The 24,851-nt window shown below is 35.1% G+C and overlaps 2 protein-coding genes and 1 long non-coding RNA gene across 4 annotated transcripts; 2 read left to right on the top strand and 1 right to left on the bottom strand.

Annotated features, from left to right (window-relative positions):
- Positions 1-5,059: 5,059 nt before the first annotated feature.
- On the top strand, positions 5,060-6,403 carry LOC106299209. 2 transcript variants are annotated; one of them, XR_001261716.1, is made up of 2 exons: positions 5,060-5,180; positions 5,568-6,403. It is a non-coding gene; the product is annotated as an uncharacterized LOC106299209 (long non-coding RNA). The 2 variants fall into 2 exon arrangements; XR_001261715.1 differs by having other exon boundaries at positions 5,552-6,403.
- Positions 6,404-12,164: 5,761 nt separating this feature from the next.
- On the top strand, positions 12,165-13,382 carry LOC106297865 (protein FAR1-RELATED SEQUENCE 5-like). The gene has a single exon (XM_013734017.1). It carries the CDS (start codon positions 12,165-12,167, stop codon positions 13,380-13,382), a length of 1,218 nt encoding a protein of 405 aa, XP_013589471.1.
- A 4,843-nt stretch (positions 13,383-18,225) lies between these two features.
- On the bottom strand, positions 18,226-20,824 carry LOC106300875 (BEL1-like homeodomain protein 3). The gene is made up of 4 exons (XM_013737132.1): positions 20,604-20,824; positions 19,131-20,231; positions 18,999-19,059; positions 18,226-18,861 (listed from the first exon to the last, which is right to left on the bottom strand). Exons 2-4 carry the CDS (start codon positions 20,156-20,158, stop codon positions 18,490-18,492), a joined length of 1,461 nt encoding a protein of 486 aa, XP_013592586.1. The 5' UTR covers positions 20,159-20,231; positions 20,604-20,824; the 3' UTR covers positions 18,226-18,489.
- Positions 20,825-24,851: the final 4,027 nt, after the last annotated feature.

Here is a 24,851-nt window from a genome sequence, read left to right as displayed (position 1 = left end):
TTCAAAATATAACATATAAGAAAATTCTAACATATAAGAAAAATATACCATATAAAATGTCCTCATTTTTCTATTTTAAAGTCGTTTAAAAAAATATAACGTATAAGTTTTCCTCATTTTTGTAATTTTAAAGTCATTTTAAAAAATTCAAAATATAACATATAAGAAAAAATCTAAATTTTTTATTATATGATTAATGTGATTGTTTATTTTTTTAATAATATAAATTTAAACAAAAATGAAGAAAGATGCAAAAATTGTTATCAAATCTTTATTATTCATAATCATTAATTGTCGTATATATGTTAATCATATTAGGTAATTCTGTAGCTTTTATTTAAGGGAAGAATACACACTTCCTATATTTTAGCTTAATATAATGTTCTATAGTGTTATATAATTATGGAATAATGCGACACCATTAGATTAAACTATATTTTATATTAGATGCTCTATAATTCTTTGAAATAAAATCTAGAAAGCATTTAGAGTGGTACCTAGGATTTGAAATTTTTTTTAATTAGTACAAAATTAAGATTTTAATTTTTCAAATACTTCTCAATTAATATATAGGTGATTCCCGTTAACACTAGCTATTGGATCACATGCGCGTTCGTATGTTCGTTTGGGCAACTATACAAGTATGAAAGACACATTTTAAGTGAAACATCTTTTAGAAAAATCGGCTAAAATCCACTTCAAATAAATACCTTGTACTATTAAAATCTAAATAACCTATCTTATATATTTTATTTTGACAGATTTTTTTAATGCTAGTTAATTATATTATTATAAATTATATAAAATATTACAAATTTTGAAATGATTTGCAAAATTTACGCATGGCAACACTTATATACATTATGCTAAAAAATTCGATAAATTTTTCTTCTTAATCTGTATAATTTGTTTTTTTTTCCTGGAGTTTAAAACATAGACTTCCTAATACAAAAACATTAATATTTTTTAGTCTAACCATTACACAGATCGAGCTCTCACAAGCAGATTCATCTTATTCCCAATATCTTCTCATCAAAACTTTACATAAGACGCACTGATGTATATGAAACCATTGTTTCAAATACGAGTTCTGAAGACCAACTTTTTCCAGCAGGACAGGATCAAAAGGATTCTTCTTGTCATTGAAGATGTTTGACACGTACGTATAATCAAAAGTATTCTTCTTGGTCAATAGAGATGTTTTAGAAGCAAATATCCGATTTTGACAGGTTTTTGGGATTAATTGGGATTTCAGTATGTGATTTATCCGGTTACCAACAATAAACACATTACACCGGACCTGTCACGTATGAAAAAAAGAAGAGGCAAATTTAAGTTTAGATGGGCTAAACTGCCAAAAAACATGGTGGGAAAACAATCACTGCCATTTACTCTGCAAAGGTTGTTGACCAGACGAGAGTTCTCGCCCAGGTTTGTTTGTAATAGACCCTCTGCGATTTGGGCCCTATCATAAGTGATAGAAGTCGAATAGAAGACCCATTTCTAAGATACTATAGTAGATATGACAATTAATAGTCACATCTTTTGTAATAAAAATTAGAAAAAATTACATCTAGACATACTTTTACCCTCTCATTTCACCCTCACACATATTTTGGACTGGTCATGTACTTTGTTCTTGTAATTTACCCAAAAAGTCTTTGTACTTAAAAAACCTTATCTTATTCTCTTTATGTCTCCATCGCCGCAAGATTTCAATCTCGTCCAACTCCACCATAAGCCCTCACTCCTCCGACACTCGTGGCTGAAGAAGATGGTGATAGTGATGGTTCTGAATCAAATTTTTCGAGGAGCCATTACCTGCGTGACGCTCACCATAACAATGATGTGAGGTTCTTGAGTAACATTGCTCGTACGAAGACAGCTATGGGCAGGGGTCAGATGAACGATGTGAGGTTCTGGAAATTGGAAGAAGCTTACGAGGTAAGGTGTGGTATTGGCGGCCAGTTACAGTGGGAGATGAATATACAACACCGTTTCATGAGTCCATTAATTACTATTTTTTTCACCCAAGTGTTTATGGTATGGCCAGAGCAATAAGATTTTGTGCAGTGACCATAAAGATGGAAATACATCAACCAACAGCCTGGATCTACGGATTTACCAATATCTAGTGCCCACAATTTCAAGTTTTTTTTACCACTGACCACAACTACGACTAGGCTAACTGTTACGTTTGTCTTGTGACTATACCTTCAACATTAATCAATGACCACAAGTCCAACAAGACTTACAAACCGTGACCACGAACTCGGTTGTCAAGTAACCACAAACTAGTGTTTATGACCGAACCAATGTTGTAATCTATTATGTTAAAGCATTTACTTTCTGTTAGGGGCAATTTCGGCACAAAAAAAACCAACACATGTCGAAAGTACACTGCAAGCATAAAGTATGTTAAAGTGTAAAACTACAAGGGTAAAGTATGTCAATGTGATATGCTATCTAAAAGTTACAAAACAACACTAGACATAAATTTATTGTCTAACTGGGAGTCTTGGATGAAGGGATGGACATGATTATTTGATATTTGGCTTATATTCTATGGTTGCCCCGTACTTGCTTCGAAAATCAAGTATTTAACATTCTCAAGTTAAGTAATAAATCAACAATCTTTTTACTACTTTTAATTCCGAATCAAATCGAGTAGCAAATACCTAAAAATTAACAAGTACTTACCCGTTCTCAGTCCTAACAAGTAGACTAAGTATTTGCTAATTTTCAGGTACTTGTTACTTGGCTTAGTTCGTTCAAGTAGTTTGATTTAGTACTTTTATTTGGCTTGTTCGATTTCATTTTTTTTCTTGGATCTTCCTATCTAGGGTTATATTCATTATAAATGTATAAACAGAGCTTGCTAGGTTTTGTTATACGTACTTGGCTTGTTGCGAGAGGGATCTTGAGTTGGTGTCTATGACCATGTTCTATCTTGTAACCGATAAGCATTTTCTTTACTGAAATGCTAGCGTATTCTCAAAGAGATAGATGGTCTTTTGATAGCGAACAGTACGTAGGTTCTAGCATCCCTTTTCTTTGTGGAGCTTGCTCAAAGTTTCTAACGGAGAGGTCTTCTGTTGCCAACTTCGAGCTCCCAATCGCTGCTGTTCTTTCATGTGGCCATGTTTACCACACAGAGTGCTTAGAGACCATGACTAGATAGAGAAGTACTATTGAAGAAAAACAGGTTGCAAAAATAACAAGGAAAGCCTTAAAGGCAAAGGCAAAGCACTACAGAAGATATAAAATCCGTGTGGTGGAGTGGATAGTTACAGAGAGAGTGAATGCAATGAGTTTATGTTCCAGACGACAGAAAGAGAAGCTCTAAAGATGGATCCTAGTTGAAGTAGGAAAGGCTCATCTAAGTTGTCTTGAAATGGCATTTCGCTTCTATCAGCTCCAAGTTGAGTAAAGCCTCGTCCAAAGACTGCTTTGATTAAAGGGTTTTGGTCAAGACACTTTCTTCGTCAAACATCCCTTATCTTTATATATAAAGAAGAGTTTGAATCTCTCCTGGTGATGCCACCTAGGAATCCACATCAGAAAATAGGCTATTGTAAGTGTGACACATGTCCACAGAGTATGAAACTCACAGTATATAATAAAAGTAACGTTCAAAATAATTGTTCAATCTATTACTTCTGAACGATTTACTTTTGCAGTCAATCAACATAAGTAACGTTCTTATCAATATCATTGAACCACTCTTTCCACTATGCCACATTCAATGCATCCCTCCTTTTTTTTGACGATATACACCCATCCTTCTATAATATCGAATCTGTACCTATAAATAATGGAGTAAATTTTCGTGAAATTCATCACCCCACTTTCTTCCCCTCAAATCTAAATCATTATAATCCTCTGAAACTCAAGTGCAGGAAATAGTGTACAAAATGGTTTGGTTCTGACCGTTTGAAGGGAGACAATATGAGAGCAATCCAAAAGCTTCTCTTTGTTCTGAATAAGAAACCGATTCGACTCCGGGTCAGCTAAGCAAATCATCAGTTCACCAATATATGCGTCATTAAAACCGATTCTGGGAAATTTTCTCCTCAATTTAAGGCCCAGGATCCTCCGTATTGTAAGCTCCGACCAGATCCGAGTCTCGCCAATGAGGTGAAGTCCGAGACTTCTCGGTAGAGCCAACCGCCCGAAACGCGTGCAGCAGGGTAAGAGGAGGAAAGCGGCGGCAACAGAGGAGAGGAGCAGGAGGATGAAGGCAGTGAAGAAAATAGAGAGAGGTATTGACGATGGAAAAGAGGAGAGAGTGGAACGGAGACTTTCCATTACTAATATCTTTTGCATTTTTCTTCCTTTTCATTTTAATAAAAATATACTATTCCCATAAATAAATGATTTTTCGAATATCAAATAAACATTCATTTTACTTGCAATTATGACATTTTAGATTTGCGATCGGAAATATCTATCAACATTTAGAACAAGAGATCCGATTCTTTGATCACTCACTCAACAGGCTTTGCAAATCTTCAATGGCTTCGCACAGAGAAGTTTTTTTGGTCATGTTTTTTTTTTGTACCATGAACTGAAAAATCTTTGTTACATTTAAGTTTGGTCAAAACGTCTAAAGCAGCTGCAACTCTAAAGTGAAGATTTATATCATTACTAAAAGCCAATCTTTATATTCTTAGCAAAGGGTCACCATACAAAACCAAAAAAAATTAAAATTAAAATCTCACCTAAAGTTAGCATTCCATCTCACCATATGTAAGCATATTTTTTTCTAAATGTTATTAACAAAATGTCAGTAGTTCAGACTGCTACCACCAGAGCAAAAATAACGAATTTCAAAAAAAAAAAAATAGTTGAACAAAGAAAATTGATAAATATATATGTATTTAATATTCAAAGATTTTCCGCGGTAGTCATAATTATTTATAACGCTTCGTCTTTCGCGTCGCTAATTCCGTTATAACGTCTTCATTATGGGCTTCCCATTAATAATGGGCTAAAGCTTACATTAAGAAAGGCCCTAACTGTATGGTACCACAAACCCTAATCAGAAAGTTCGTTTCGATTCCTCACCCGCAGATGAACGGTTCAATCTTTACTCACAGTACTGATTGATACGTCCACGATGTGTCTTCAATGCGATCCTTAAGTCTCATAGGCGGTGTGATTTATGAGTATAAATAGATGTGCGTTCTCTCATCCTGAATTCATCCATCCTATATTTCTCTTATAGATTCTTTGATGCGTGTTGTTTGTCGTATGACTGGTGATTCGGGTAGTCTTGCATTTGTTTACTTTAGGTATACGAACCTCAGAAATCAGTGGAAAGGCTTGATATGGTTATGCACTTGGTGATTGGATTTTGCATGAAAACTTTTGGTCATTGTTTCAGGAAGAGTTTTTTTAAAAGGTTTTAGTCTAAAACTATTAAGTTCTAATTTATGATTATTAAACCATATTTTTACGTTATATATATATATATTGTTACTCATTTCAATGTGTTTCATTGTCTTTATCTGTTGTTTAGTATATGATTGGTAATAGATTGATCTTTCAGTCGCATATGATTCCAGAGATGAACTGGTTTATGGTCAAAAACTTCCACTTCGAAGATCAGGAATACTTTGCCTTCCGGCTTGCATTTGAAGTATTATTATTGTTGGTTCGTGAAATAATTTATATTCTTCAATTGATGGTTTTATATGTGGGACACACTAAGAATGATGAGATGATACACATGCAAAGGGTTCTGGTGCTGCTATTGCCATGGGAGCTGAGGCACCAGTTTATGAAGCCGAAGCTTCAGATTACTTGCTAGGAAGAATCTTTCATGTATCAGTTTGTCATTTGTTGCTCTAGAAAAGAAAGTCTGTAAAATATGAAGGGTGAAAACAGTGTAAAGTCTGTTCCCAAAACAGGCCGAGCAGAAGACCCAGACCAGAACATCTACCAAGGCCGTAAAGCCAGACCAGCGTCCACCAACTGTCAAGAAATTGGTATCTAGAAAAGAGGAGATATAGAAGCTAGCAACAAAGTAAGAAGAAGAAGAGCTATCTTAACCAAAGATGAAGATGAGATGATTAAGAAAGAACAGGAGAAGAGAAAAAAAAAAAAAAGAAGAGAATCCCCTGGGGAGCAACATCAGTTACATGAGATATCATCAAAAGAGAAAGAGTCAATGGAGAGGAAGAAGAAGATAGCAGAAAAAACAAAGGCAAAGGCAAGAAAAGGATCAGGTAACTCTTAAGGCTAAAGAAAAAGGAAATGGTAACTTTTTCAATTGTTGTCCAACTAAGAACCAAAATCTATACTTGGTTTATGGTGTGGTTATGTAAAGGCGAATACTTAGAAAATAATTTGACCGAAAATCTTCGGGTTAATAAATCAAATATCTACGAGTTAATAATCATTTATTTTTTTTACCTCATTTCCTTAACGGTCATTATATATAGTGAAAATTTCATTATCAAATTAGTTTTGGCTATACACAATGTAAATCTTCGTCATATTACTTTTTGGAAGCCAACCATCACACCCCAAATTGGGTCAACAAAATTTTCCTTTTTAAGAATTGATGAGCTCCACGAGCTGACCCGTCAACTCTCAAACTAGAATATATAAGAGTCAATTGGCTCATTATACAAAAAGAATATGAATATTACCAATCTACCTATAACATTAAATTTTAGTGTCTAGCAATCAAAGCACCATTATGTGGGATTTTGGGTATTTACCTAATTAAGAAAAAAGTTGTATGTATAGGATGCAATTTCTCAATATAATAACAAACTAGAAACAAATCAAATTCGATCCGAATGAGATTGAATTTTCGAATACAATTTTATTTTTTTTTGTGAATGTTTGTAAAATAGTGGAAAATGAAGTTTTAATTTAGAGGAACCTAATGTCGAATGAAATTTTAATTTAGAGGAATCTTATGTCGAAGTTATTATAGTTGTTTTGGACAATGTTAGTAATTGCTATTATTAACAAATTATTAACAACAGTTGTTGTTTTTTTTTTTTGGTATTTAAAAAAAATATTGAGTAAATAACTTACATTTCAGGAACATCAGCCAATCTGATATCCAACCCTTATGAGATTATACAAAGACATCGTTTTCAGAAATACAAATACTAATAGTTTTAGACTCTTGACTCTGTTTTTGTTTTAAATTTCCGTCAACAGACGACTCTGACTTATCTTACAATTCTACATTTCCTGTTCTCATGGAAAACATCCTATTGAAACTGATTCATTATTCTAATAATTGGTTTCAAATACAGAGTCCCTAATATGTATTTAATGTGTTCCAATGGTTCAATATAGCCATGGAATATATCGTACTACCTTATTTACACAACAAATAAAATAAATATATTTCAAATAAATCAACACAACTGGTGCGTGACATAACCTCATAAAATATAATCCATACAATATAAACTAATCAAACATACTTATAAACGAAAAATTTAAAAGTAATATTAAAAAAGCAAAAAACATAGATTGTACATCCATAATATTGTTAAGTAGAAATAGTCATTCGTATATTCTGATGGAAATCAATATATATATTAATAAAAAAATTAAAAAGGGGCTCAACATGTCGAGATACGATACTTTAGTATTATTATTTACGGTTTACATGAATAATAATTAACAGACCTAATAATAAATTTTACTCATATATTTACTTAATCTATAATTACAAGTCAATTTCTTTCCTCACGAGATTCTTTAGATTCATCCAACTCCAGAAAATTACCAAAAATGATGTGATGGCACCATGAAAAAAATAAATAAATCAAAACTACTTATCAAGACAGCAGGGTATATTTAGTCTTCAAATACAATAATACGTACATAATTTAACTAACATGTATATTTTAAAATATAAAAATTTATATTAAATATTTACTCCAACTATTTACATTATTTTTAAATTATCATCCCGCCCGTAGGGCGGGCCGTCCCTAGTATATTAAAAAAGAAGCATTATAACATTTGAGGCATGACACGTGTCGTCGTAACAATGATTCTACGGGTAGTTTTGGAAAAAAAGTTGGTTCATCTAAATATAAACTATAGTTTTCATTAAACTAACCATAAATTAAACTTACCATAAAATCTCTTATTAATATAAAAATGTTATTTTCCATTATTTCCTTAAATAAAACATACAAATTACCTAATATGATTAAAATATATATGACAATTAATAATCGTCAATAATAAATATTTTTTAACAATTTATGTACCCTCTATCATTTTTTTGTTTAATTTTTTATTTATTAAAATAAGTTACACAATTACTTTAACTATTTAATAAAAATTTAATTTTTCGCATATGTTGTATTTTGAATTTTTAAAAATGAGTATAAATTACTAAAATGTTAAAAATCTGACATAAACTTTTGTAATCAATGATTTAAATTTTCTGCTATGATAAAATACAAATAATTATAAAACTAGGTGAGTAAGAAATCTTATTTAATAGGTGTTATATTAATATATATATATATATATATATATATATATATATATATTATCATTTAAATTAAACGATATACAATATAACACATACTTATATTTTGATATTTCCATTAAACAAATATTGAAAATTTAATATTTTAATTTTAAAATATGCATTGAATTTTTAAAAATGATTATATGTTACTAAAACAATTAAAATTATATAATATATCAATGTTAATATCATTTAAATTTAATTATATATCATAAACAATAGATAAAATTGATTGTTTTTATTTATTTACCAGAAAATGATCGTTAATAAACAAGAGTGATCGTTTGATTTATATGAGCATCCCAATTTAGTTATATACATAATAGTTATTGATTCTTCAATTATTCAACATATATTTATTTTTTATTTTTTTATATGTATAAAATATAAATAAATAAATATGACTCAAAACTTGATATTAAACACAAACATATACACAAACTTGAATCAAATGCAAAACTAACCTAAAAGCCTTGTGAAATTACAGCCCAGCCCGTTGTGACCAAACAAAAAAACAGAAGTCATTTTTACGAATATAGCCCTAGTAAATCGTCTGAGTCGTCTGAGATGTTGGAAGTCGTCTAGACGACTTCAAAGTAAGTCTTCTGGTGTAGCTAATAATTCATTTTTATGAATGTAGTCCTAGAAAATCGTCTGAGTTATCTGAAATACTATAAGTATTCTAGAAGACTTCCAAGGAAGTTTCTGATATAGTTAATGGTAAAAATAGTTTATAAATTATGTAAAAAATATTCTGATAAGCGAAAAATTAAGATCATGTAATTATAAACAGTTTTAAGTAATATAAATTAAAATATAACAAAATTGAATTGTTTTTTTGAAAAATTAATTTTTTACTTATACATGTTTATTTTTGTGTATGGTTTACACTTTTGAAGTTTAATTTGATTTTATGAAGTGTTTAGTTAGTTAATTAAGTTTAGGGGTTATGTTTAGGGTCTAGACGACTGAGTCGTCTGGTGAAGAAATTAAAACAGACGACTTACTTGTAAGTCTAAGTCTTCTGGGAAGTCTTCTAGTTTAGTTTCCCACTAAAAATATTTTAATTTCCCGCTAAAAATATTAAAGTGTTCGGGACGACTTACAAGTAAGTCGTCTAGGAAGTCGTCTGAATCAAAAATATTTAACCTTGAATCAAAAATATTTAACCTAATTGGATTTTTTGTCTCTCTATATAAAGAAAAATTTACGCATTCTCTCTCCTCCTCTCAAATGGCTGCAACAAAAATGTAATGTTCATCACTCTAAAAGTTTTCAACCTCTCTCTAATCTCTTTGACTTGAAAACACCAAAATTTATATGAATTTTTCAGTTTTGTCTCATGTCTTTCTTACTAATCTATCTTTTTTTGCAGGTTTTTAATCAGATGGTACTCATTTTCCACTCATTTAAAGGTAGATCTATTAATTTTAGAAATGTATTTTTGTGTGTTTTACAAAGGTAGATTTATCTAATCTTCCACTCATTTTTTCTGTTTTTAAGCCATTTGAACATTTTTGGATATGCAGGTTTTTCAGATATGGATTTGATATGCAGGTTTTTCAGATCTGGAAGACTTCTGGGACGACTTACCTGTTAGTCGTCTAAAATATAATGCACTAGACGACTTCCAGGAAGTCTTCCAGACGACTTCCATTTCAGTCGTCTAGACTTCCTGAAAGTCGTCTAGACTTCCTGAAAGTCGTTTGGACTTTACTATTTCCTGGAAGTCTTCTAACAAAGTCTTCTTCCATATCAAGTGGAGTCCAAGCTTGTCTTTGTAGAGGAATGATCTATAATAGTTTTGTTTGTGGTCTGTTTTGTGAATTGCATGTCTACTCTTTTAGTTGTGAATTTTTTGTAAAATCAGTAATAATGTTTCCCAAGATGTAATACATGTGCTAACAATGTGTTTACACATTTACAAATCAATGAAATAATAAACTTCAGTAGCCTTTTTTATCAAAAATAATCAAATCAATAAAATAATAAACTTCAGTAGCCTGTCTTCCGCTGATCCTCTCACCATTTCTTGCGCATATAACAATGCTCTGTATATGCCAAACTTGTCTATCACTTGTAACATGAATAGGAGGAAGGTCTGGAGCCATCTGTTGTAATGAGTAGGTTAACTCCACAGACTCTTTGTTCATGTCCAGGTTATAATCTTCTTGAGCCATTGCAACAAGATCAGCGTGTGTCGAACCTTCACTCAAAAATAACATTATCGCTCCTTTGAAATGATCAACCACAAAATTCCAACATCCATCTTTCAACAACCATTCTCCATACACTGCATATAACTAACGCATCATCTGAAAAAGTCAAAATCAAACACATTAGCAAACTTAGACCAAAGAAAACGAAAGTTTATTAAAGATCGAAGCGGACGACTTCAATCTAAGTACTCCTGACGACTAAACTATACGTCGTCTGGTCAACGCAAAGGTTATTTTTGCAATTGACTGTGAAATCTGTTATCTGATAGAGAGGCTACTGATATAGAGGCTGGAGATGAAGATGGTACTTAGAATGATGCAACTGAGTACGAAGGTACTGGTGGTGTTCTCACTTTTCACGAAGACATTGAGATGCATGATGGTGTCTACCAGCCACGGGATGATGGTATGAATTTGGTTTTAGGTCAGGAATTTATAACCAAGGAGGCAGCAAAAGTTCATATTCAGACGGCTTCACGTCAGAATTGTTTTGAGTTTGATATAATTAAGTCGGATACTAAGAGATTTGTGCTTAAATGCCGAGGAGCCAAAGAAGGCTGCCAGTGGTTTGTGCAAGTTGCAAAGTTAAAGAATTCAGATCTTTGGACGGTTAGAAGTTACATCAAGCAGCATACATGTTCTGTTGTTACTGATATAGAGGCTGGTGATGAAGATGGTACAGAGAATGATGCAACTGGTAATGAAGGTACTGGTGGTGTGCTCACTTCTCCCGGAGACATTGAGATGCATGAGAATGTCACGGAAAGAGATGAGCATGTGTTTGATACCGAAGTAAGACCAGGAGTTGTCTATCAGTCACGAGATGATGGTACGGGTTTGGATTTAGGCCAAGAATTAGAACCAAGGAGGCAGCAAAAGTCCATATTCAGACGGCTTCACATCAGCAATGTTTTGAGTTTGATATAATTAAGTCGGATACTAAGAGATTTGTGCTTAAATGTCGAGGAGCCAAAGACGGCTGCAAGTGGTTTGTGCGAGTTGCAAAGTTAGAGAATACAGATCTTTGGACGGTTAGAAGTTACATCAATCAGCATACATGTTCTGTTGTTACTACAAGAACACTGCCTGATAGAAGGAAGGGCACAAAACAAATCGTTGCATCTGTTTTGGCTCAAGATTATCCTGGTACATTTGACACACCAGTTCCCAAAGTTCTGATCGATTTGGTTCATCGAAGGGTTGGTGTGCATGTATCATACACCTCAGCATGGAGAGGAAAAAGAGAAACTGCTAATGAAGTGCGAGGAAGTCCAGAAGAGAGTTTTACTTTATTATACTGTTACATGCACATGCTGGAGTAGACGAATATTGGCACAAGAACTCGTGTGGTAGTGGATGAGGCCCAAAAATTTAAGTATCTATTTTTTGCGTTGGGAGCTAGCATAGAAGGGTTCAGTGCGATGAGGAAAGTCCTCATTGTGGATGGAACACACCTCAAGAATGTTTATGGTGGAGTTCTCCTTGTTGCCACTGCTCAGGATCCTGATCATCACCACTACCCAATTGCGTTTGGTGTAGCAGATGGTGAGAATGATGAAAGCTGGATATGGTTTATGGAACAGTTGAAATCAGTGATATCCGATGTCTCGGGATTGGTATTTCTTTCAGATAGAAACAAAAGCTTGATCAAGTCAGTACGTCTAGTGTTCCCTGAGGCCGCACATGGGTATTGTATATGGCATTTGTCTCAGAATGTTAAAAGCCACGTCCATAACAACAAAGATACTTGTGCGTTCAAGTTTAGAGAATGCGCACACGCTTATACGGAGGCTGAGTTCAAGTACCTTTATCATGCTTTTCGTAGGAAGTATCCTAGTGCAGTAGTGTATCTTGACAAAAGTGTTGAAGAGAAGAAATGGGCTAGATGTTACTTCAGAGGAGATAGGTACAATGTTGACACCGCCAATTCAGTAGAATCTTTTAATGGTGTTATTAAGGAAGCGAGAAAGTACACTTTACTACCAATGTTTGATGTTATTATTGCAAAAATGTCTGAATGGTTTAACACCCATAGGAAGGAGGCAGCTGAGATACCATACACACTGAAGCTTGTGCCTATTTTGGAAACCGAAATGTCTAAAAGATGTGTTGCAGCGGGGTTTCTTACGGTTGACGAGTTACACAGCTTCCATCTTGAGTACAGTGTGCATGGTACTGACGGCAAGGTTTATACTGTTGATATGGCTAGGAATACTTGCAGCTGTGAGCAATTTGATAAAGACAAATACCCTTGTGTGCATGGAGTTGCTGCTGCCACATTCATGACTGCGGCAGCGGGAAGGGAACTCCATCTATCTGAGTTTTGTTCAAAATACTATTTGGTGGAGCAATGGGCTTTGGCTTATCACAGGACCGTATATCTTGTTCTTCATATGTCTGATTGGGTTATACCAGAAGATGTTAGAGCAAAGAAAATATTTCCTCCAGATTTTGAAACGAAGAAAGGAAAACCACAACAAACAAGATTTCCATCAGTTGGAGAATCCCGTGGAAGAGGAAAAAGAGGCAGAGGGGGAGCTAGAGGCAGAGGGGAAGCTAGGGGCAGAGGCAGAGCCAGAGGAGGAGGTATAACATCGTATTTCGAATGTGGAAGTGGTTCAGGTTCGGGAACTACTTAGAACTACTCATAACTTCTATGTGTAGTATTGACTACTAGTATTAGTCGGAACTACTATGTATAATATGGACTACTCAGAACTACTTAGAACTTCTATTTGTAATATGGACTACTTAGAACTACTTAAAACTACTATTTGTATTATGCATGTTTCTTAAAAACTTATATTTTCGTCTTATTATTTGTTTTTATCAGATGTAATTTTTATTGGTTGTATTTATATGTCTAAAAATGTGTTTATTTATCAAATTAGACATTAAAAACTATAAATTTCATAAGTCCATAGAAAACTTTCCATTTCCATACAAACCATCCTTATATTTCTATGACTAATGCCTTTATGGTTAGGACATAACGAGGTGAATAACACAAAATACATTTTTTCTGAATTTGTTTTCTACCAACGTTTTATATTCAATCTTAAACTGTCTAAATTAATTGGTTTTACTACGAAAGTTTTGTTTTAGATGTGGTATTACTAATAAATGTTGAAATTTTGTAAATGTATTACTATGAACAACATAGTATTACTACAACCTTGAGTATTACTAAGTATAAATATGTTGAGAATGTTTTGCACGTTTTACACGTTTTGCACATGTGTTACACGTTTTGTATGTGTGTCAATTTTATTTGAAAGTGTTGATTAATCCTTAGTAATACCTAATAAACCTAGTAGTACAAATTTAGATTTTTAGGCATGGTAATATCTTGTATTACTAGTGGTCCAAACCTGTTACAACTAAATCATACAAGTCCAAAATAAAAAACTTAAAACTTCCAAGGTTTCACATAAACAAAGCATAAGTTTAAACAGATCATCCTACATAAGTTCATTACAATGCCGAGTTTATATTAAACATCAAAATATTTTTAACCCAATAGTCTTTCTAAGCCTTGGTTTTAGGCTTCTTCTTCGGTCCTTCAATCTCATCAGTATTCCCTTCCATGAAAGGAGAGGAAAGCCACTGTGATGGTACACGTACTCTTTTTTCGGTGGTGGCGTTGTAAACTTCTGTGGATTATCAGCATTTTTCCTACCACGTGGTGGTGCATATAATCCTTTCCTCGCAGCCATTGCCTTAGTCCTACCACGTGGTGGTGTACCCACAACTGGAGCAGGAGGGGTTTCATCCATCTGATCCACAACAGAAGCAGGAGGAGTTCCAGCCATCTGATTCACAATAGAAGCATGAGCAGTTCCATCGGTTCCATCCCTCGGATCCACAACACGAGCTCTCGAAAATTGAAAAAATCCATCATAGCTTTTGAAAATGGTAAGAATCCACCCTGCTTTCTCTTCCTCCGTGTATTTCCTACACTCTTCCTCTTGAACCTCTTTCCCCTCAGGTTCTTCTCCAACCCGAGCCTCATTGATCTCTGCCTCAACCGGAGGCTGACTGATCTCTTCGTGATCATCTTTCCCTTCACCTTCTTCTTGAACATCTTTGCCTTTTTCAAATTGAGCCTCGGCTTCAGAGGTTTTCTCCTCCTCAGGTTCATTGTTTGTATTGATCTCTGCCTCGGTTTCATGTTCTTGTGTTGCATCAACCATTTCCGCGTCATCTGTCTGAGCCTCTTTTTACTCAGAATTCTTTATGTTAAAATCCCAGTCAAAATCCATGCCCTGACTGTTAAAACCCATGTCTTGGTTGTCAAAAACCTTCTCTTTCAGTTTCCTTGCCATCCTCCTAACTTTCTTTTTCATGACACCTTGGCCTTTCTCAATGGCATCAAGCTGCGTGGCCATTACATCTTGCTTCTTACCCATCTTTCTTAAAAAGTATTGGCAATTTTCAACTGCACTCAGCCTCTTCTCCATTGCTTTCATCTTCTTAGCTTTCTCTTTTAAAACATGTTGGCTTTTTTCAATGCCATCAAGCCGCTTCCCATTGTCTCCACCTTCACATTCACTTCAGTTAAGGAAGCCATCAACCTCTCTTCAAACCCTTTCAAAACGTTCTCCAACCCATCATTAGAGGAGGATGCTTCCTCAGACACTTTCCCTTTGTCTTTCTTCTTAGGAAACTCTCTTGCAGCCACATCTAACTCATAGAGCTCCTTCCACCAGATAGGCTTCCCTTTTATAGTAAGCCATGCACTCCACATGTTACTTGGTCCATCTTCCTTATCATACTCTAGCTCGTCTTCCACTATTCGCGCCATGAGAGTTTCTTCATCCAGAGGAAGCAGAAAACTTTCGATTGTCTGAAAGATAAACCAAAACAATATCATTTGCACAAAATTTTATCCCACTAACTTAATAAAAATAGGAGAACTGACAGATTTTATTTACCGTAGTTTCTCCAACAGTTTCGTACAAGTCCTCAAGGGGATAACCCTTCATACTGTTACTTATGAATTGCTTCTTGCACATCCTCGGACAGTTACTCATATAGCCTAGTACTTGTTATCTATATCTTGCATTCAGAGCCGGAATACACTCAAACGCTAGAACCTACATAAAGAATTTGTCAAAGCCCAATCATACAACAAGTAAAATTTACCTCTAAAGAATAAGTTACCTCTAAAGAAACTATGAATCCAGGGAAGTTGACACTACTTTTAGGTTTCCCCTTGAGATGCTTCATCACTTTATTAATCGAATGGATGGCATCTTCAAATGTCAAGCGACCCCAAGGAAAAGTTTCACAAACTTCCAAATCATTGACGACTCTTAATATGAAAGTGTCCATGCGTCCATTATACCTTCCATTCCCTCTGATAATCATGCCTAGGAAGAATAACACGGCCATCTTGAGTCATCCCCACACGATCTCATACTCAGCAACTTCGTCTTCACAGAATTCATTGTGATCTCCGTATGTGACTGGAAATGCCTATCTACAAACTCAAAACTTCCCAACTTCTTATAGTTAGGCAGGTAATCACGGCAGTCCAATTCTGAGATGAGTGCATGCTCTCTCATGGAATGCCGGATGGGTACTCCATTAACTGCAAACCAAGCTGTGTCCTCTTCTTCAGCTAAGGGAATAGTGCGCAGTAGAAGCATCCACATACCCTGCAGCTTCAAGTATTCTTGTGGAGGCATGTGGAAAAAATGGCTAAAGTGAGGGTGTTTTTCAAACCAGGCCAACTCATTCTTAAGCTCTTTGATGACTTCCACCGTGTTGGTCACAGAGCACTTGCTCTGTATCTTACACGTCTTGGTGTACTCGGTGTTCTTGAAGTAGAGATCACAAGGTGGCAGTGGTTAGGATTCCTGCAAAGCAAATAAAACCAACAAAATATTTTTATTCCTGCTACTCACAACAACAATACAATTATGTACTAGTAATACTATTTACACCAGTAATACAATTATGTCCTAGTAGAACTAGTCATACAATTAATACACGACCAGTGACACTTTATTCAACTAAACCCAATACACGAGAAGTAACACTTTATTCAACTAATACGAAAATAATATTTTACCTCAGATGGAGCAGATAGATCATCACTTGAGTTCCCGTCTGAAAGCTCTTCTACAATATGCTCTTCTACATGCTCTTCTACTACAAGATCAATGTTTTTTCTTGCTCTTGTGGTCGTTCCTTTTTTCTTATTACTCTGATTTTTCTGTCTGCGCTTCTTACGGCCTCCCATTATCTTGATCCTCTGAAAATCCAAAACCAACCAAGAACGAGAATCATTAATTTGCCTAATCTTAATACCATTCACTCAATTAATAAATCTCCAAGTCCCTTTCAATCTATATATGCTCAAACGTTCAAAGACTCAATCCCCCAATTCGGTTTCACATATCAAACATTCAACCCAACATTCTCTCTAATTGAATATATACTCGTTTCATATACATTTTGTCCCTATTTCATAGTTTTTGTTTCAACAAGGCATCTCACCAATTAGATTTAACTTATCCAGTAAAAAAACCCACAAAATCGCAACAATTTGATCCAAAATAAGAGTCTAAATTTTTTATCATAACATATACCAAATCAAAGATTTCACTGTGTTTTCCCCCAATTTCATAACACAAACTCACTTACTAAAGATAACACCTTAGTTTCGTCTACAACCTACAAGTTTTCCCCAATTTTTATCTAATCCAAATACTAAATACAACGAAAACAACCGGAATAAATTACTTACCAAGATGAAAGATGTCGATCTCTTGTTGATACGGAAGATGGAGGCTCGATTATTACAGAGAAAAAAAAAAAGAAACGAAGAGGATAGAAATTCTAGGGTTTGTCGTCGTTTCTGTCGCGAGAAAAAGAGAGAGAGTCGATTTGCCAGAAATAAGGGGAAGTATTGAAACGGGAGCGTTTAGATTTGGGAACCGTTTTAGATCCGAATTGGTTTGGATAAGTCGTATATCTCTGATCGGGTTAAGTAATTAGGTGATTTTGCTAAGGATACTCTTGTCTTTAACCACTTTTTTCATTTAAAAATTAAAAAAAAATATTTTTTATTAAGGGGAAAATATAGAATTTTCAACGGGGGTATGAGACATTTGGAGTTATCCTCCCATAAATAATCATACATAAATATAATTTTTATATAAAATGTTTATCCTTGATCTTAACCTAGGTAAGATTTGAAATGGTTTCATGATAACCGGTAATACACATTTCAGGGACTTAACCAAACATCTCACCTGTGATGAAACCCCTCTATCTGGAACAGAAAAACATAAGTTACTTAGGAAAAGCTTTGTAGAAACAAAAACAACAGATATTGAGCTTCATCTTTCAAGTTCTGTTATCTCCATTACATGCCGTTTCTTTGATCTAGATGATCTCCATGTTTACAACATGGAACATGCTCAGAAAAACAATTGACACCAGATTCACATTTGTAGCTGTAACAAAAAAAAATTAAAGAAAAATCTTGTCACACTTGAAGATTATATTTATACACAAAACAATACAATATTGGCTTACCAAAGTCTAGCTCAGTATCATATACAAACCTGAAGACTAATGCCACCACCAGGAAATATTACAGATATATATATTGTGTATCCCCCTATCTATAAGAATGCAAAAAGCGCATCTTTCTTGCGCTTCAAGAATCATTACCCCCCAATCCAATCACTGGCATTGCCAGTTCTTGAGCTTATCAAAAGCTCAGAAACGTTTTCAGACAACAAAGTCGTGTAATTGATGGGGATTAGAGAATCTACCATCTTGCTGGTTTCCAAGGCCAATGTAACGGTTGTAATCATCCACACCAAACCCTTGATGATAGTTCATCAAGCTGTCGTAATCTCCACTAGTAGAACGGTCTGCATCAGATGTATATGGGACGTTGTTGTTTCCATGACTCTGTTGTTGCGAAGAAGAAGAGTCTTCATGTTTGAGCTGAGATGTTTCCTTCATTTTGTTGTTGTCTTTGTCTTGATTAGAGTTAGAGAGTAACTCTGATGATGAATCTCCAAACTCTTCTTTATACATCTCCTCAATCATCGGTTTCCATAGCCGAACTCTCGCGTTAATAAACCAGTTAGCAACCTAAACAATGTAGGACAACATTTTTCAAGAGCCAGAGGAACCACTCAGCAACAACAAAAGTGAGATCACGACAAGACCACTAGGAAAGTGGAAACAGACGAAGACTTGACCGTCATATCTCTTCTTTTTTGTCTTACCTGGTTTTTCGATAGTCCTGTCTGTTTAGCAAGCATGATCTTCTCTGACTCCTTAGGATAACTACAAAACATTTGAAAATGGTTATGAACTAAGCAAAGAGAGAAAGTGGTCACTTTAATGAAAACACTTACGGATGAAGGAAATGCTCAAAGAGCCAAGCGCGGAGTATAGAGACAGAGTTTTCAGGTAAGCCTCTTTGCGGTCTCCAAGAAGGTCTAACCATTCCAAGCTGTTGATGCAAAGCTCTCTGTTGTCTCAGCCTCTGATCTAAATACCTAAGACGCGGTATCCTCTCTCCTTGCTCTTCACAAGACTCCTTCTCCTCCCCAAGCTTCCCTCTAATCACCTGAACCTGCTCTTTTAACGCATCCCTCAAACATCGAAAATGGCGAGAGATTCTGTTCAGAGCCACTGATGTGTAAGGCTTAGCTGCTCCGAGACCAGCTACCATCTCGAAAGAGGAAGCTAATGCTTCCATCTGGTGGTGGTATTGGTTGTACCTTTGGTCTACTTCGTTGACCATTGTTAAGAGTTTGTTCTTCTTGCTCTGAAGCTCTTGACGTTCTGAAGAAGATAACTCCTTATTATCTGTGTTGTTTTCACTAGACCCATTAGTAAAGTCTTGACCTTTTTCGTTGTTGTTCTTGGTCTTCTTGTTACTATCTTTCCTGACGCTAACAACTTCATCTAGCAATAGCTGTGTTGGTTTAAGGTAAGGAGATCTTAGAACGCTACTCACGAACCCTGTCGTCTCGTAACGGTAGTTGTTGTAGAGTCCAACTCCGTTGATGTAACCAGAGGAAGGACTCTTCCCATTCTCATTAGACAGAGAAGGATTGTAATTCAACTGGTTCGGGAGGTTCTGGTAATGGTATTGGATCTGGTTACCCAGGCTTAAAGAAAGTCCTCCACCGTGGAAGCTTAGATCGTTGCTTGAAACCGTTACGCTTCCGTTAAGACCAGCGCTTGTTGTTGGTGGGATAAAAAGCATCTCGTTTTGTACACCGCTGCCCGAGTTTGGGACTTCGAGACCGCCTCCGCCGGAGATTATCTCGGCGGAGGAAGAAGAAGCTTGCTGTTGCTGTTGTTGTTCGCTGAGGTAGATGGGTTCTTGGTACAGAGGTTGCATCCCGACACTAGTTTGGTAATAAACCGCCATGGATTTTCTTGAAAATGTTTATTACAGTGAGTTTCTCATCAGATTTTGATGTCTTGTCTGAAAACGAGACTTCCTGTAAGAGAAAGAGAGAGAGAGACGTGTAAGATTAGAAACCAGATTCTTGAAAGGAAGTTAAAACATCGTCGTCTCACGCCGCAATTACAGATGAAAACAATTTCAAGAAAATGAAACCAAGAAGTATCCAGTTTAGGAAAGAATTAAAACCCTAATCTTTATACGCAATAAAGCTTTCTACTTTCATAAACAGATGATAATAAGTCACAGGGAAAAGATGATGATTTCTTTCCAAAAAGGAAAAAGTTTTTTTCAAGAAAGAAAGAACACAGAGTACAGATCAATCATAGCTTTCTATCAAGAAGCCAAAGAACAATTGATTATTATTAATAAATAAAATCACAACGTGAGAGAGAGTTTAAAGCTTTACAGAGGTTAGATTGTGGATATTGATGTGGCTGAACCAGGGAGCACACAAGAAAAGAGGAGAACTTCGAACAGTTGAAGACAAAAAGAGAAGAAGAAGAACACCCAATCCCAAGAGAGGATTAATAATTACTATTATAAATAAACAAAAGTATTCTCTTCTTTTTTTTGGTGTGTGTCACTCACAATGAAGAGAACCCAACCCATCTTATCATTGGAACCTTGTTCAGAACAAAGACCAGATCTTAAAACTAATAAAAGAAAATATCAACCAATATGATAATAATATATGGAAAAAAAATTGAAAATCTCTACCAATAATTATTTATTGAATTTAATTCAAATGGACAATTTTCTCAAATAGATGTTTTTAAGTTTTTATCACAAAAATAGTTGTTAAGAAAAAAAATGACCAAAATAGTTTTTTTTTTATTTTGAAAATTTTAATTTTAATTTTTTATTTTTTAAAAATTTGAAACCCTATACCCAAAACATCACTCCTTAACTCTAAACTCTAAGTCTAGATTAGTTAAGAAAAAAAGTTTGCCAGCTACACGACGTTTACTATAATATGTTGGAAACCATCCGATGTATCATAATGTGTCAATAACTACACGAAATTTATGTTAATACATGCCACATATACGACGTATAATTAAATATGTTAACAACATCATAATCCGGTTTAATTGATTTTAACCTTAGTTGTTTGGTTAATCCGTAATCTTATAAAGTTAAACCCGATTAACAATATCCAACCCTATCCATCCCTTAGACCCGACTTGACATGACCCTTCTTCCCCAAATCGCGATTTCATTAGTTTTAGGGTTCCAAAGAAATTTTTTTGGAGGTTTCAAAAAGAGAGAAAGAGAGAGAGAGATTGAGAGATACTTGAGAAACAAAGAAAGGCCGTCGGATTCTAGGTTTGTAAGAAAGTTTGGTGAAATCGGAATTCGAATCCAAGTTTGGTGAAATCGAATCAAAAGTAGCTAATGGAAGAAAGGTAATAAGCTGTAAACCCTTGTTTGTTTACTTGGAGAATCAGTCGCTGTCTTTCACCATGTTCTTATGTATTTTTTTTGCTAACAGTGACACAATCTCGGTGAAGATAAACCTTTGGCCGGAAACCCACAGTAATAAAGTACATTACCTTCGGTTATCTTGCTCTTTAGCTTATTGTTCGATCCTCCATCCAATTCCATCTCTCTTTCTCTTTGTCTTTCTTTCTGAAAATTAATTTAGGGTTCGTACTGAAATCGATTTGGGGAAGAATGGTTATGTCGGGTAGGTGTTACGGAGTTGGGTCGGATTTTCCTTTCTTATTTCGGGCTTAGATTTTTTATTACAGAACAACCCCATTAACTTGTCTTAAAATCAGTTACACTTTGTTGTGATGTTGGCACCATATCTTAAAATCTTACATCGTATATGTGGCATGTATTAACATAAACTTTGGGTAGTTATTGACACATTATGATATATCGGATGCTTTCCACCATATTATAGTAAACGTCGTGTAGCTGACAAACTTTTTTCCATTAGTTAATCCTAGGGTAAAAATATATTTTTACTCTTTAATAAAATTTATTTTGGTCATTTTCTTCATTGAAAACTATTTTTGTTAGGCCTGGGCATTCGGGTCGTCGGGTCGGGTTCATATCGAGTCCTTTCGGGTCCGGGTCTTTCGGGTCTAAGAGTTTAGGACCCGATAGGGTAATTTCAAATTCTCAGTTCCGGGTCGGTTCGGATCGTGTCGGGTCCGGGTCGGGTCGGATCTTAGATAGTTAGACCCATTCGGGTAACTAGAATTTATCGGTTTGAATTCGGTTCGGTTTCGGGTCGGGTTCGGTTCGGGTTCGATTTAAAAAAGACCTAAAAATACAAAAAAAATATTTGAAATTATTTATATATCCTAAAATATTCAAAATTTGTGTTTTTATTATATTAAAATGTTTATATATATTAAACTATGCGAGATACAACAAAAATTTGTTGTCTCCTAGTGGTTGACCCCCATGTTCTCTAGACAAATAACCCGTCTTCGGTTTTCCCTTTATTCATTTGATTTAATTTACATTATTAATTCGGATACCCATCGGGGTTCGGGTTTTGGTCGGGTCGGGTCCAAGACCCGCGGGTCCTCTACAACAAGCCCCGATAGGGTAATTTGATCGGGTCGGTTCCTACCCGAACCGGGTTTTTTTGGGTTGGTTTCGGGTCGGGTCTTCGGGTCCGGGTAAAATGCCCAGGCCTAATTTTTGTGATAAAAACTTTAAAAAAAACTACCTTAAAGAATTTCTCTTATTTTATATTTTGCATCTCTCTTTTTTCATGCGCCAACCATTTATAAGAATAGCAGTAAAGCGCGCCTGATAATAGGAGAAAATTCATTGTATTTATTTTTCTGTTTGGGTTGTTATAGATAATAGATATTTTTTTTTACAAATGACTTTTATATGGATTTATATTTCAAACTATCCATAAACAAACCAATACTGTGTTGTCATTGACTTGACTTAGTGCTAATATTCAAATAATTAGAATAAACGAAAACATTTAAAAATCGAAGAAAAGAGTTGCAATTCGTCTTGTATATATATGTATATATATTTTGTTTATAAGAGCATGATTAACCCCGGTGTCTTAGCCGTTCAAAGTTCTAACTATAGGTCTGCATCCTTTTTTGTCAACAAAAGTCTACATCTTGATGTTGGAAAAACACCACAAGAAAACACAACATTAACGACGGCGAAATTCGTAGTAAGTTCGTCGTAAAAAAGGCTTTACGAAGAATTAGCAAGGAAAAAAGTTTCGTCGTTATTCGTTTGTCGTAACGCATATTTCCTCGCCAATTTGTCGTAAACTAGCGAGAATCACATTTTGTCGTAAAGACGAAGAACAGTATTCGTCGTAAAAACCACGTAACTTTTTCACGTAAGGAGTACGCTACATTTCCTCGTAAATACCTCGAAAGTATTTCCTCGTAAATTACACGTAAACCCTTCCATGTAAAATACTCGTTAAACTTTCCTCGTAGTGTTGCCGTAAAAGTTTTTCTCGTAACTTCCTCATAAGATTTCCACGTAATGTAGTCGTAATTTACCTACGAATTTACTTCGATTTTTTATTTTCCATAATTAAAAAATATAATAAAAATTATTTAATTTATTAATAAAAAATAATTTAAAAATAAATGTAAATACGAAAAATATTTTATACATAAATAAGTTTTGAATTTATAATACAACCACCGAAAAGAAAAAAAAAGAACTAAGGGTCGTTCATCGCCTGGTAGAATTCCTCACTCCTTCTCTCTACATCTGCCTCGTCATGTGTGCCGGATGACTCGACTGGAATGGGATTTTGTCGTCGCATGTTCCTCAACAAGGACTTCCATTCCGGATTTGTGGCCGCTACAACGTCCAACAAGCCCTCGACTCCACCCATACGAGCTGTAAACGAAGATCGCGTCGAGTCCAACTCGTTACGCAGCTGAGTGACTTCATCATCCCGTCTCTGAGCATAAGACGATGTCGTTCTCGGAACATCATTGACGGAACATCCCCAACGTACGTCCCTTTTTCTTAGGGACAACTTTAAAAACAAAAAATAAATATTGTTAGTAAAAAAGTTAAAGTTAAATTAAATGAAAAATAAAAAATTTAAAATTTAAAAAAATTACCTCCTCGAAAATCCTATCCACTTCAAGTGTGGATAAGGTGTCGGGTAATCCGTCGGTGGACTCCTGGGTCAGCCCAGCTGGGTCTGGCGTTCTTCAACCCGACCAACCAAGTCGTTGAAGATCTCCTCAGACCTAGCATCTAGAAATTGGCCCGCCTTGTTCTTGTGGGTCCTCTCGTAAAGTTGCAAAAGATGGAGACCGTGTCCATCCCACAAGATTCGGCGACTCTAATGGAGTCAGGATCCCGCCAATAACGGATGAGGCCATCTCACACATCCGTGGTGAGCTCAGGGGGCTTGCCACGCTCATACCCCTTCACGATCCAGTCACCCTTCTAGTTGGAGACCGTGTCCAACAAGCGAGTTTTCGCCTTCGCGATAAACGCTTTCTTCACCCTCTCATTGACCTCCATGGACCAATAGTATTTTTGCTGTCACAAAAAAAAAAAAATTAAGAATTAGTTTTGAAAAATTAAAAAATCTAAATCATAAAAAATTAAAGTATATATAATTAATTAATAGTAACTTACAGCAAAAATTTTGAACCACGTCTTTCTGACGTAGATCGGC

Source organism: Brassica oleracea, chromosome C6, assembly GCF_000695525.1.
Source record: "Brassica oleracea var. oleracea cultivar TO1000 chromosome C6, BOL, whole genome shotgun sequence".
In the NCBI taxonomy this organism is placed as follows: Eukaryota; Viridiplantae; Streptophyta; class Magnoliopsida; order Brassicales; family Brassicaceae; genus Brassica; species Brassica oleracea.
Note: the sequence above shows the minus strand (reverse complement) of the source record. Positions and strands in the feature narration are given on the sequence as shown.

Coding starts and splice junctions, on each gene's coding strand:
- LOC106297865 (XM_013734017.1), top strand. CDS start 12,165: ATGAGGAAAGTCCTCATTGTGGATGGAACACACCTCAAGAATGTTTAT.
- LOC106300875 (XM_013737132.1), bottom strand. CDS start 20,158: ATGGCGGTTTATTACCAAACTAGTGTCGGGATGCAACCTCTGTACCAA. Junction 19,060..19,130: donor TTTGAGCATTTCCTTCATCC/GTAAGTGTTTTC, acceptor AATGTTTTGTAG/TTATCCTAAGGAGTCAGAGA. Junction 18,862..18,998: donor CAGGACTATCGAAAAACCAG/GTAAGACAAAAA, acceptor TACATTGTTTAG/GTTGCTAACTGGTTTATTAA.